Source organism: Engraulis encrasicolus, chromosome 18 (assembly GCF_034702125.1).
Source record: "Engraulis encrasicolus isolate BLACKSEA-1 chromosome 18, IST_EnEncr_1.0, whole genome shotgun sequence".
Lineage (NCBI taxonomy): Eukaryota > Metazoa > Chordata > Actinopteri > Clupeiformes > Engraulidae > Engraulis > Engraulis encrasicolus.
Genome location: NC_085874.1, coordinates 2294776 through 2309775, shown reverse-complemented (window position 1 = coordinate 2309775; position 15000 = coordinate 2294776). Strand labels below are relative to the sequence as shown.

General features: G+C 43.6%; 1 protein-coding gene across 5 annotated transcripts in view; it reads right to left on the bottom strand.

Annotated features, from left to right (window-relative positions):
- LOC134468876 (ryanodine receptor 3-like) overlaps positions 1-15000 on the bottom strand; it is a 204102-nt gene that overhangs the window by 116579 nt on the left and 72523 nt on the right. For all 5 annotated transcript variants that reach the window (XM_063222788.1, XM_063222790.1, XM_063222791.1 and 2 more), the window contains 4 exons: positions 12041-12159; positions 8173-8306; positions 5607-5848; positions 3070-3262 (listed from right to left, as the gene is read on the bottom strand). In XM_063222788.1, the coding sequence (XP_063078858.1) occupies positions 3070-3262; positions 5607-5848; positions 8173-8306; positions 12041-12159 (688 nt within the window). The remainder of the gene's footprint in view (positions 1-3069; positions 3263-5606; positions 5849-8172; positions 8307-12040; positions 12160-15000) is intronic.

Sequence of the window (15000 nt, the reverse complement as noted above, 5' to 3'; positions counted from 1 at the left end):
ACAGTTGACTTGCGTGGGTTTTTCTAAACAGTCAGTGAGTTTCTATGCACAATAACACATTTTCAACTGAGCTTTTAACAAATTTAGCTGAGCAGTGGGTTGCTTTCGAGTCATAGAAACATCTTGGGATTTGATTGGCTGTTGAAGTTTAATATCAAAAATTGTGCCTTCCACTGTATCTCCCTCTGCACTTCCAGATATTTGCAAGTCTTTTTTTCAACAGTTCAGTCCAGTACAACATTTCAATACAGTTTCTGCACAGTGGCGTAACTATAGGCGGTGCAGCCGGTGCAGTCGCACCGGGGCCCGCGACCACTGGGGGGCCCGCGAACGGGCCCTCCGAAGTGGATCGCGGGCCCCCCCATGTAGTGCTATACCCGTTGGTTACGAGTCGAAAAATGGGTAGGCATTGTGTGCTGTGCGCTACAATAACCCTATGTCCAGACACTATTTATAGACCGTGTCAGACTCCCACAAGACGGTGGGAATTTAGAGCATTAAATCAATTGCAAATTGACACTTTTAGTTACTATATTGCTACAGGTCATTACATGGGCAGTGAAATTGTTCAGACAAATGTTTCAAATAGCAATAAAGGTAACACATGAACGCTATATTTGTGCATTTTATTTTTTACATTGCGGCCAGGGATTGTGGGATATATATTTTCATACACTATCATTGGCTGTATGTAAACAGGGAACGCGAGTCGCCAGTGGTAACGTTCTGTTTGGAATTACCACATGATTGATTCCCTTACCAAATTAAATGCATGCTGGTCAGTCGAACGTGGACTCTTTTGTCCTCATCTTATCTAGGCCTATGTTGTAGTAGTAGGCTATGCGTTGTTGGCTTTCTTGAAGGCGGAATATAAAATGAGTTTAGTCACTTCATTCGCCAAGAATAGAGATGGCTACTGGCTAGCAAGAACATCCTATGGATATTAGACCTCCTTGGATATTATCTGAGAAGATTTCAAAGACGCTACGAAGAAGGTAAGGACAGGTTTCCCTATAATAATGTCCGCCGCGGCATTATATTGATTTCATATCACTCATCTCCTTCAGGTATTTTCCAATTGTTGTCACTTTCTAGTCCAGTAGTCTGGGTTCGGCAGGGTCTGGCTAAACGAAAGAGACGAGGCACATTTTTAACGGTGTCCATTCTAGTTTGTAATCTGTGACAGCGGTATTGCTGTAGTTATTCCCAGCGTTGTAACTTAGTTGTGTGTTCTCCAATTGACAACTAGTTGTGCTGACTTGCTAACAGCACCTCCACTCCATGTTGATTTTATCATCTAGCGTTTCTCCTGTTAGCATAATATAAGTTAAGTTCTTCTGTTAGCTTGGCTATGTTACGAAGTGGACTCTGGAGTTGTCAGCTAGGGGAGGGGAGAAAGAAATCTAAATAAGTGGACGATTCTGTGTGCGTGTGTAGAGCTCTATCTGTGTATGTTTTACTGGTGGGCTGTCACCAATGTGTTATCATGGTTGTCTTGGATGTTGTGTATCCACTCCTTGGTATCCACCCATGCACCGTCTCCATCTTTTCCCATGTTTTTGGTAGCCGGGACGTCTTCCATAACCAGCGTTGCATATTGTGCCGTTATTTGATGATGCCAAAGGACGCAAAACTACTTTGCAATGGCACCTTGTGTATGTGGGGTAGTGGAATATTGAAATCATTATGAAGGCATATTCTGTTGATTGTGCTATCTATCTTTTAAGTCCTTAGTGTTATTTTTTATGAAGTTTAAACTGGGGTGCTTAAGATCAGCATGGTTGTCTCCCTCGTCTGTGTAGCCTGCTGTCAGCAGGCACCGTGCGCTCGCAAGCACACACGCAGCCCTGTCCCTGTCTCAACCGGTCTCTAGACACATATTCCGAAAGCCTTTCTTTGTGTTTGTCCTGTTGTTGTTTTTTTGGGACAGATAACTTAAATACTATATGATGTAAATGTGCACATCGTTGCAGCATTCACGATGCTGTTGCAATTGCAAAGAAAATAGCCCACCCTTTCACCCGTAATGGCTAGATAAAATATCCTAAAATTAGCACAACCTCCGGGGGCCCGTGCTGGATACTCGCACCGGGGCCCGTGACCGAGTTGTTACGCCGCTGTTTCTGCACCACACAGTAATATAATGTCTGTACAGGTAATGTCCCTTGAATGGCAACATCTATTGGGAAATGTTGTGTATAATATGGCAGGCACAGGCACAGCCACTCCACCAAAGGCCACATTTAGCATTTGATACAACATTTAACCTTTAGCATTTCACCAAGCCGAGCTGTGAATTAGATTTGTGTGCATAGAGGTGGTTCCTCCTTGAATACCCAAACCAAGCTCTGAGAATAATGTGATGTTTTTTTTATTATTTATCTATGTATTTATATTTGAATTCAGTGCAATACAAAAATAGTTTCACCTCTAAAAGCTCTCCGGAGTAGCGTGCACATGTAAATTATTGAGAAACGCTGCTGGGACTGGCTTTCCGCTCTCTCATTTATAAATATAAATATGAGATATTCCGTCTGTGATGGTGACTGCGACAGATCTTTGCTCTGTCTGCTGCAAGCTCCCTGAGGTAAGTGTGCATGAAAGCACTGACAGCCTACATAAAATATGACCCATAATTACCAATGACTAAGAAACAAGGCATCATTATGATCTCAGAGAGGTACAGGTAACCAGCATGTGATGACTACTGTGTGAGAAATAGGAAAAGTGTTTTGTTTGCGCACCTATGTAGACGTGACGTGTGTGTGTGTGTGTGTGTGTGTGTGTGTGTGTGTGTGTGTGTGTGTGTGTGTTTTTTATATTACTTTGCACTTAGCTGACGCTTTGAGCCCAAGGCAACTTATACTTATTAAGGTACAGGGTATTGGTTAGAGTTCCGGGAGCAATGTTGGGTTAGGTGCCTTGTTCAATGGTACGTCAGCCATGGATGTAGCTGTAGGGAAGGGTGGGATCTGAACATGCAGCCCTCTGATCTAAAGGCCAGCAGCACATTAGCCATTGAGCCATGGCTGCCCCCCCTGGCTGATGAGGAGTGTAATGTGCACGTACTTGACCCCTGCTGAGAAGCTGACGACGGGGAAGAAGAAGCCGTCGATGTTGAAGTCCTCGAACATGCCCTGCACCGGCTGGCCGTTGATGCGGAAGGACATGCTGGGCGCGCCCAAGTCCAGGCAGCAGCTCACCACGTCGTCAGACGTCAGCAGGTGCTGGTTGATGGAGGCCACTGCCCTGGGAATACGACCTGCAGCACAACGAAGACAAGGAGAGGAGATGACAGGAGATGCGATGGGACGGGAGTGGAGTGGAGTGTGTTGAGAAAGAATGTGGGAATGGAGTGTGTGTGTGTGTGTGTGTGTGTGTGTGTGTGTGTGTGTGTGTGTGTGTGTGTGTGTGTGTGTGTGTGTGTGTGTGTGTGTGTGTGTGTGTGTGTGTGTGTGCGTGTGTGAGTGTGAGAGAGAGAGAGAGAGAGAGAGAGAGAGAGAGAGAGACAGAGACAGAGACAGAGACAGAGACACACACAGAGACACAGACAGAGACACACACAGAGCGAGAGGGAGAGAGAGTGTGTGTGTGTGTGGGGGGGGAGTGGGCGAGAGGAGGGAGGAATATTTCTACAGGGAACAGAGGTGCTAATGCATTCAACTAGAACTCAGATATTAATGTATGATAAAACCCAAGCACCGCTGTGAGGCTGGTACATGGCATATTCTGCCTTTTCTCTATGCTCAGTCAGTTCCACTTAAAAATATACTGTATGTAGCAGAATATAGTGTTTTGTTTTTTACATTACATCACGTATACAGGACTTAATTTTTCTTAAAGTGCAAAAAAATGCATTCCATGATAAGGAAAGACCAGCTCTGTTGAAAAATACAGATACAAATGACTTGTCTTTCTCCTCTAATTAATCAGAGCTTTTAAACTCAAAAGGTGGGTAGGTACCCCCTAAAATATATAGTCTGGCTAAGTCTGGCTGATGCAGTATATTAACCACCCCACCCCTATCCGGGAGCTAGGGTTGGTGCCAGCTCAGTGCTTCTGTGATTGTTGTTGTTGCTGTTGTTGTTTATTGTAAACAAAAATACATTCAAGCTCCTGGGAAAAGTCCCAGCAGTGGAGTTTCATCTCCGAGCCAAGTTACCCTCCAAATAGGCCCTGTCAGCAGGGTGGAGAGAGAGAGTATAGCATGAACTACTGTACTGTATGTCAGTCTGTCCTGTCTCACAGGATTCAGTGAAATCAACACAGACCGTTGTAACACAAAATCTTGCTTAAATTCTGTGATAGGGTCATGGAAGTATTCTCCGTGATGGGCCTACGGAAGTGCTTTCTCTGTATTCCTACAGATATACAGTATGTTCCTTCAGTCTTATGTTGCAACTTGTGTTCTCTCACAATTTGTCTAATTTCAAAGATTTTTCTTAAAAAAAATACAAACAAACACATTTCTTACTGACGGATTAGGTTCAAGGATTGTTTTGGTCTAGACACAGCTTCTTTCTTTTAGTGCAAGACTTTGGTTCCAACCGAGTGGAAAAATATATTATCTACCTTCAGTAATTTGAGGGATGAACCAAAGCAGGAAGGCAATCAAACAGACAGTCCACAACAACAACAACAAGACTTTTTTCATGATCATACTCTTTACACCCCTAACACACTCTGTACACTGCCTACTTTATGATCATTTAACCCACTGTCTTCATGCACCTTAGCAGAATCTATGTTCTGCCTTGATCACCGTGTAATATGTCTTTTTTCTTCCTTCTACATCACAATGCTATATCATAGATGTATCTGTCAACAATAATTTCTGGTAATTTTGATCTTGTCTACCTCAACTCTCAGAATATGTTTTTTGCACATCTGTTTAATCAGAATATGTTTTTGCACATTGCCTTTTTATTTTTTCTTAAATTTTTATTTTTCCCCTCCCTGACTTAACCTGTGTTATGCATATTATATGTCCATGTGGGAATTATGTGTATTCAGGGCTCTAAATTAACTTTTTCCACCACCAGCCAATTTGGCTAGTGGACATTTTTTCTTACCAGCCAAACAGAAGTTTAACTAGCCATTTTTTTTTTATCTCGCCAAAATAAACTATGCGTTAGGCTAGTTATTTTTTTTTAATTATGGTAATTTTGTTCAACAATTTCTACAACACAGATACACTATATATAGGCCTGCATACTATAGGCCTATGCCTACATAATAAGCATAGGTCTATTATAGGCTATATATTTTTTCATTATTTTTTAACTTCTGCTTTAATTTTTACTTTCATTACTTAGGCCTAATCAATTTGATTAGTTTTTGTTAAATTCCTCTGAAAACACAGTGTGTTTATGTATGCTATACTTGACACCTGAATTTCCCCTCAGGGATCAATAAAGTTACTCTACTCTACTCTATGTGTATGGTCTTTATTGTGACAGTGAATCGCCACTGAAATGAGACACACAATGTGCTCACATAAAAATAAGGAATAAGGAAGAACACTGTCACCATCTGTAATCAATGCACAGAGCACCGTGGCCATGGTTACGGCAAAACTCCCTGGTGTCAGTCTCAGTGGTACGCACCTGACCACAGGTACAGGCCGTCGAAGCTGTAGGAGTAGAGGTCGTCGCCTACGCCGTTCCCTCCCCAGCCCTCTCCACCCCCGGGGTAGGGGGCGTAGCCTTTGGTGGTGGCCCAGCCGACGCGCAGGTGGGTGGGCTCGCTGGTCACGAAGTGGTCCACCTGGTCGATCATCAGTTCAAAATACCACTTCTTATACTGGGCGGATCCCTCGTTGATGCCCAGGAAGACGTTAGGACGCATACTGTGGTGGAGGAACACAAAACAATGTAGGTAAGTGGGCCTTCATTTATTAGGTCAGCCTATGGCATGCTGTAGTGGAGAAAAAAAAACATGAATGAAAGTACAGATAAGTGCCTTTTAATTACTACAGTATATTACTGTGGAGGATGAAAACAATAAAGCACAGTATGTGCAACTTCAGATTTATAATGTTGTTGTTATATGAAGATGGAGATACAGCCTTCCAAGTTAATAATTTCATTTTTGGCTGACTCGGTAGACTCTGTTGTGCTGAGTTGTGTGCTCTCATAAGAATGAAGTCGGATACAATGCCAGCTATAGTATAGGAAGTGCCCGCATCGCATACCAATGCCACTGAAGACCAGGAAGATGTCATTTACTGAGCATATGACAAAGACGCTAAGTACAGCTGCCAGTCTTAGAGATAGAGGGTGACACTCTCATTGACAGCAAGTACACACACACACTCACATACATTAATGAGACAAGGCCTCCCTTGGGCACCAACCATCTGTCAAATGGGGACGCAGTACAGCTCCTAATGCTACTATTGGCACAGATTTATCTGATATTACAAGCTAATCTCATTCTTATTGGAGTATTTAAATGCTAAAAGAGCAAGCAAGTTTGCCGGCATCATACTGAAGCCTTTCTGCATTGCATCACGCTGTACCCGCGCCAAAGTACTATCTCGCAATGCCACCACAGAAAAGTGATTTTGTGCACTTCAGTAAAATATGTGATTGGAGCCCCATTCCATGCAGATAGGACTGCCGGCGATCCTATTCACTATTTGCTGGAAAAGGTTAGATACATCATAGCGACATTCACACGACATTGGCAAGGTCATAAGTAACAGATTAAGACTTGGTCATTACCATTTTGGTGACGATAAGGTTATAACATGGATAACTGGCTGACTATCGCATCAGGTGCATAGGCTTATTACTAAACTATTCCATTTCAACTCAAGTATTCTACATGTAAACACATCTGTCATGTACTCAAAACAAATCGCCAATCGCACGCTTTGCATATGCTTCTGCTTCATTAAGCAAAGTGATATTTTCCGCAGCCTTTTTCATTTTGCCTGTTTACAAGAATCACAGCACCGCTGTAATCGATATCACCATCACAAAAACAGGCAAATATGCCATAGCCTGCTAAGCCAGCCTAGAGCCTAGAGGCACAGTCTGAGGAGCAGCATCAATGGTTGTATTTATTTACGGCATATAATACATTTTGCAATGTGCGCTTTACAGGGAGGCTTTCAATCTCATGATAAAGGCTCTCCGTTCTTTTTATTCTATTCTATTCTATTCTATTCTATTCTATTCTATTCTATTCTATTCTATTCTATTCTATTCTATTCTATTCCTCTCTATTCTATTCTATTCTATTCTATTCTATTCTATTCTATTATAGTACTATAACCAATGAGAGCCTCAAACATGGTTATGGAACTTGATGTACTGTAACAATGATGAGGTTATCAACATAACAAGAGGTGATGCGCATTTCAGTTGCTGCACGGGTACATCTCAATGTTTTAGACTGCATGTCTTCTACGATACAGTTCAGATTGCAACCTACAGTATGAACTTGTGTGTTTGATTTGCTCAGCTTGCTTGTAGATAATTCACAGTGCCCTACACCAGTTCAACATCCCCATTTCAAGAACTGGCAGTGGCTCTCTACAAGGATAGAGCAATGTGATTGGTCATAATACCAGAATAGCTAATAATAGCTCTTAAAGATAATGAACTTAAATGGGCCATGGCTAGACAGTTCCCAAAATAGATGCTTCATTTGCTAACATACATCTAAAATGTTAAGCTTTCATTTCTACAGCAACATATATGAGCAATCCATGTGTAGGCTACAGTACAGCAGTATGAGGCCTATTCACAGTGGTACTGTACAGGGACGGATTAGGATTCCAAGGGCCACTGGGCAGCTGGGCCAGACAACAGTAAAGCCCTCTCTCCATTGGTGTTGCTATTTTACAAAAAGCGTCAGTTTTTGGCGAGATGTTTGAGACCCTAAGCCGGTGTTGAAGGTTTGGGGGTTTGTCCGCCCGTTGAAAGTGTAGTTTTTGAAGTGTGATTTTAACTCACTATGACATTGGAAATATAAGGGCTTGGGCTTCAGGGCCCCCTTGAGTCTTGGGCCCCTGGGTCTGGGCCCGGTAGGCCCGTGCAGTAATTCGCCCTTGGTACTGTGGTATTCACAACCCCAGCTTTCCCCTTCAAACATACAAGCTACAGTATATTTACAGTATTTGACGAGCAATTGTGCTACTGTATTGAAATGCTGTGCCATTACCTTTGGACGTCGTTGACCAGTCGTGTCTGTAGGAGCAGATCTCGCCGAGGGAGGAGATGGTCACAGATGAAATTCTGATTGGCTCGCACGGCCACGCCATTGCACACGCACAGTGAGCACAGCACGTCCAGAATCTGTGTTACGACCAAACACACAAAAAATAGGTCATTGAATAGATCAGGTATCAAGGGGTCATGAAACGTATTATTTCTATCGCATAACTACTATATATGGGCCACAAAAGCCAAGGGTAATTCAATGAATCGTAGCAGCAGTAAGCCTATTCAGACGTGCCTTTCCCATTCTTTATTTACAGTTTATGAACCACTGCAACCATTCAGGACATCAAATTGATTTAAGGTTGAAGCAATAAGTGTTATGTGAGTGTAATGTAAAAGCTTTTCAAGGCATCCATCCAATTTAGAGAGAAAGGAGGTTCTAAAAAACATCACGGGCACTACTAAGTAGCACCCACATTGCTCAAAGCAGCCGTATCACATCACATCTTAATGTGCAGCAGCACAAATGTACTGTAAATGCTGAAAGGGACCCATCAGCTCAGGCCGATGGTGAAACTGAACTGCAGTAAAACAGATGTGTGGCCGTGGCACGGTGGACATGCCAGTGCCCGGAGCGAAGTGATGAGCCTTGCTCCGCGTGTCAAGGCTCGGAAGCCGGCGACGCTTGACAGGCATTTCCAATAATGGGAGTGTGAGTACACAGGGGTGGATGGTTAAGCGTTTTTACAAGGTGCAGGAATGCAATCCTCATCCCTCCATTCCTCACTTCCCACCCACCGACCATTTTCCTTACCACCCCCCATCGCCCCTCTACAGAAGGTCAGATTACAGCATGGGCACTACAACAAACACTTAATTATTGGTCTCTAATTGTGTTCTCATATTGTGTTTCAATTGTGCTTTAAACTAAAATCTACTGTACTTTAAACCACCTGCCCCCTCCTGTCCCATCCCATCCCACCCCATCCCTCCCTCCCTTCCTTCCTCTCCCCCTCTCCCTCCCACCAGCACCACCCACCACATCTCCTCTTCCCTTCCCACCACCTCCATCTCTCCCCACCTCTCCATCAGCCCCCATATCCACCCATTCCCCACCACCACCACCATCCGCCACCATCCTCCACCACCACCACCTCCCACTCCCTCCTGCCCCCGTTACAGTAACATGGACCCCGTTTCTGGGTCACCGCACGGGAAATTCTCTAAGACACTAACAGCATCTGTCGTCTGCTTTTTATGAGAGATGCCATGCATGTCTTACAGTAGCACAGGCAGAAACACACTCCTACTACAAGGACTGTGTTCAGAGAGGTGAGTGATATGTTGTACACGCACTTAAGTACACACACAAACACACACATGCGCACACACCATTGAGAGTAAATAGAATGGAGGCCAAAATTCTATTTCATTGTTGAAGCCAAGTTGGAGCCAAGGTTGGACCCAAAAAGACCAAAAAATGGCCAAATCCCATTCATTCCTATGAGAGACATAAAACCCTGTATCTCCCTTAAATGCCACTCCAGGGGGATAATTTTTCGCTCAACTAGTAGGTCCCCTTGCTCTCCAACTTACCAGGGTGGTGATTTTTTGTGGTGATGTTTTGTTTTAGAGAGATATTAAAAGTTAAATTGACCAATGAGCATCAGAACATGGTTTGATTGACCGTTAGAAGTCTTGTTGTTGTCCAATCAGCACCTGCGTTTGGCGTTGCTAAGGTGGAATGTAAGTTGGAATGTTCCCAAATCTGGCTTCAAAGCGTTGAATGGCAAATAGCGTTGATTTGGCGTCCATTCTATTTACTGTCAATGGCACACGCACATGCACACGCACACACACACACACACACACACACACACACACACACACACACACACACACACACACACACCCTCACACATACACATGCACACACACAGTATGCACACATGCACACACAGGCACGCATGCATGCGCACATACAAAAGCGCACATACACACGTGCACACATACACACACGCATGCACACACACACGAACGCACGCACGCACGCACGCACGCACACCTACATTTATATATAGGCACTGCAGGAGCCATATTCGATGCGTATTTGAAATGTGATTACTAAATAAACACCTCGGTCTGAGTTGTGGTAACACAGTACAGTACTGCATGCATGCCCTAAATACGCGACTGTCATTTGCTGAGCAGGTGATCTCAGTGTACTTGGCCATCTTGACATGATACGGTTGGCTGAATTTCAGGTCTTCAGACTCATCTTCCAATTATGTGTATCCTCCTCTGCCTTAAGTTACTATACACAGGGCAGCCGACGGGGGGGCAAAGGGGACAGTTGTCCAGTGCCCAGGGACAGTGGGGGCCCAGAATTGGGTTCTCATTACATTGTATGTATTGGGTGGGGTGGCCCCTTCAGATGACTTTGTCCTGGGCCCTGGTCAGCGGCCCTGACTGTACAGATGGCATAAAAGACGCTGACACAAAACCAACTCTGGAAATAGCCATCCCACCAAATAACTGAACAGGATTAGTATTCACATCCTCAGCAGTTGTGCACTCTCCAGAGGAAGAGGATGATGTGTATAAAGGGAAAGCCTATCTGAACAGGCAGCTTTATTCTATCTATCACATATGACAGCCATCTGGGCTGCTTATTTGGGCACGCTGTTTGTGGCTAAGTTGACTTGTTTGTGTGTGTGAGTGTGCGTGTGCGTGTGCGTGTGCGTGTGCGTGTGCGTGTGCGTGTGCGTGTGCGTGTGCGTGTGCGTGTGCGTGTACGCGTGCGTGCGCGTGTGTGTGCACATGCGCACAGGCACATACATACAGTTTGTACTGTACATGCATGTACCAGTTTGTGCATTTTGTGTCCCTGTACATCAGGGATGGGCACATGTGGCCCACCTCCTCACTCAGTGCGGCCCGTAGATAAAACACAATTCAAAAAATAAATGGTAACACTTTATTTTAGGGATACATCTATTAGCACTAATACATACAATGTTAATGCCTGCATAAGTAACTTGTAAGGCATGTACTAAGCAAATGCTAAGGCCTACTAGGTCCTTACTAAGGTTAAATTGGTAATAAATCAATTATTGTGCATGAACAAGACATTTGCAAATACATGCCTAACAAATGTTTGATTTTGCTTTGTACATGCCTTACAAGTTACTTATACAGGCACAGTGTATGTATTAGTGCTAATAGATGTATCCTTAAAATAAAGTGTTACCAAATAAATAAGTAGCCTAAATAATGACAAGATCAATTTAAGCCACTTGTTGGCTGATAGAGAACACCTATTCCTTCCATGCAGTCAGCAAGCAACCAATCGCATCTTGAACTCTGTGAGAAACAGTCCCATCCGTGGTCATATTAGTCTAGTCACCCCAGGGGGTTCACCCCACTTACTTGTTGTCGGAACCTACTCATTCCTACGTCTAGTTCACAATAAGACATGTTAACATTGCGGCAAATTGTGCCATGTTTTTCAGAGGCCAATTTGTGCAATAGCGATTAGTTCTATGGTCACATGGCCCTCTGATGTTGCCAATGAAAAAATGTGGCCCTTGTTATCACGAGAGTTGCCCATCCCTGCTGTATATGCATGAGTGTGTGTGTGTGTGTGTGTGTGTGTGTGTGTGTGTGTGTGTGTGTGTGTGTGTGTGTGTGTGTGTGTGTGTGTGTGTGTGTGTGTGTGTGTGTGTGTGTGTGTGTGTGTGTGTGTGTGTGTGTGTGTGTGTGTGTGTGTGTGTGTGTGTGTATGCGTGCGTGCGTGCGTGTCTACAGTATGTGGTGTGTGTGTGTGTGTGCGTGCGTGTGTGTGCACACGAATGAGAATGCAGGCTGACCTTGTGGTTGCGGCCGTGCTTGTAGAGCAGTGAGATGATGGATCGGATGTGGGCTTTCTGGATGATGTGCAGGGCCTCTGGACTCTCCACCAGGATGCAGTGGAGAACCTCCAGAATCCCTGCAGGGGAACCGAAGAAAGGAAGGAAGGAGAGATGGAAGGAGGGAGGCAGAGAGGGGAAAAGGAGAGAGAAGAACAAAGGAAAAAGAAAGAAAAGAAAACTTTTTCAAAGAACAGACTAAAAGAAAAAAACATGTTTTTCATGCTGAGGCAAGTCAGTCTGCCAGAGCCATCGGCAGCCCATACAGTAGAGCCCAGAGCCCTGAGCTGAACTCTACTGGGAAGAGAAGAGGCTGCCAGCCTCATATGTGACTGGGGTTCAAACCCAGAGTCACATGTCTGTGAGAGCTACACTGAAAAAAAGAGTCATTGAAGTTTTTTTCAATTTTTTCCTTTCCAGAATGAGCCCGTTTATAAGCACGTCAATAAACCATTTATGATCAGGTTTTTGGAGTAACCGGTTTATTCAAGCGCTCATGTAAACTGAATTAACAGTTTTCATAATTGGTTTATTGCCGTTGTCAGTTTATGAGAAATCCGATTTGCACAGGTAGGTTTTTGGCTAATAAACTGATTTCTGAAGACATGTATCCAGCATAATTGGGTTATTATCAGGTTATTGACATTCTAGAAGGATAAGTAGCCAATCACAAGCCTTAAATTCTAGCTTCGTGTCACACACTTGAGTGGAACACAGGCAACCGAAGGACTGCATATAAACAGCAATAAACCGTTTACTCCAATAACCTGTTCATTCCAATAAACCGATTATTGTGGTAATGTAAACAGGCTCAATGTGCAGGTTAGAATCTTGAATAAGCTTCTGTATGTTTCAGAAAAAAGCAATGGAAAGCTAAAAGCTAACCCTTTTTTATTTAAAAGTGCAAACTTCTTGTCTTTTCTATGGGCAAGAGATTTTTTAGAGCTGATTTCTGTTTTCTATTTTAAGAAGTGAACACATTCAAAAAGCGATAAATTAATTAGATACTACCAGATTCCCATGTATCACTAGCCTGATAAACCAGCCTAAATGCGACACCGGAGTAATTTAGTCTGGCCCCGATGAACAATACCTCCGAAGATTGTTGATGAGAACAATCTGTTGTTTTTTCAAACCGTGCTGGCGCTCTAACCAATCAGCGATCTTTGCCGTTGATGTGTTTTCCCAACGGTGTTGCGCGCTTCGTCGTCACTCCCTCAAAACCCCGCCCGCTTTGATTCAAAACAAATCTCTGCGTTGTAATTGGTTTTGCCAGACTCAGGGCACAGTGTTCAAAACGTTCTCAGATCCGAGGCCAGACCCACTCGCAGCTGAATATTTTTCAGCGTCCAGCGGGTGGCGCTGGTTTACCAGGCTAATATATCACTGCAAAGCTTAGAATCTGCTTTATCACAATATATGATTAACTCAATATGCCCCCGGGCCGACTTGCTGCCTGTTTTCTTGTGGCTAGTCACATATTAGGCTGCCAATGTCTGAGCCCTAACCATCTTTTACTCTACCCACTGAGCTGCATGCAGTACAGCCCAGAGCCCGGAAGCTGAACTCAAGTGGGAAGGGAACAGTGTGCCAGGCTCATATGCTTCCGAGCGCTGAGACCTAACCATCTTTCACAGCCCACTGAGGTGCAGTCATTAGGATGTGGGCTGACAGAAGAGGAAACTGGAGGAGTAGAGCTACAAACAGAAACAATTCATTGCCACCAATGCTACCAGTAGGTAACAAGTAAGTTAATACATTGTGAATACATCAAATATTTCATTAAATAACAACTTCAGTAGTAAACGTTGCTACTCTATAGTACATACAGTACAGTAGGGACATTTTGGAGACATACAGCATATGCACAGGCAATCTAAAAGACAATGACAAAGCCTTCCTTAATGCTGTATTCTGTCCAGACAGTCAGGCACTTCTTGTTTCTGATTTCCCATAAGACTTCGGCATGAAAAGATTGAGAAGGCTGCATAGAGGGTTTTCAGACCAATGCTTTAGTGAACAGCAATTAAAGACAACTGGACAAACACTATTCAATATTCAGTAATGCCCTTCAAGGGGGCACTATGTTGCAGCAGCTCCCTGGATTTTAGGGTGATAACATTGCTGTTCAAACAGTATTAAAGAATGGCACAGGCATAGAAAAAAGTGAGGTGACCATGTGTAGTGCAACCATGAATTAACTACTTAGTCCTTAGTTCACTGTGAACAACATCCAACAAAGAGTAAACCTAAAAAAAGAAGTGATTGAGCTGATTGGTGTTCATCTACATGACTTTTGTAATATATATGCAAAGCCAAGAGGATCTAAACCGTAAATGTGCAGCGATACCAATAAATTAAGAAGGTGTCGCTCTAAAGCACCACTTCAAGAGTCTGCCGCATGGAAACTTCCTATTACACCTCACATCAAATCTGAAAACATTTTCCGCCCACGTCCCGGTGGCACTTACATAAAATACGGCTCTGGAGAGTACTGCAGGCAGGCATGGAGTTTGAAAAAAAAACAGATTTATATTTAATAGAAAAAAGGCTCAGATGCCGTATCGCAGCGGTGGGGCCAGTTTGGAGCCACAGGCGCTGCTAAGCTCAACATTCCCGAGGCGTAAGGCTGTTGAGTTCCCCTAATGCTCAACTGTGTCATTAATCAAAGCAGCTGGGCTGTATCTGGCTATTTCTCAAAAGTATTCAGAAGATGCAGCCCAGTAGTCATGAGCAGAGTTGACGGAGAAATGCATTATTCTTTTTATATGAATAAATTCCAGTGTATCTGTGTCATTTTACCTTGTATCTAACACATAACAATATATACCATTATATATAGGCTGTACATAAGAAACTGTAACCCTGATCATAACCCTATATTAGCTTGGTCCAATCTTAACCCTACAGATGTACCGGTA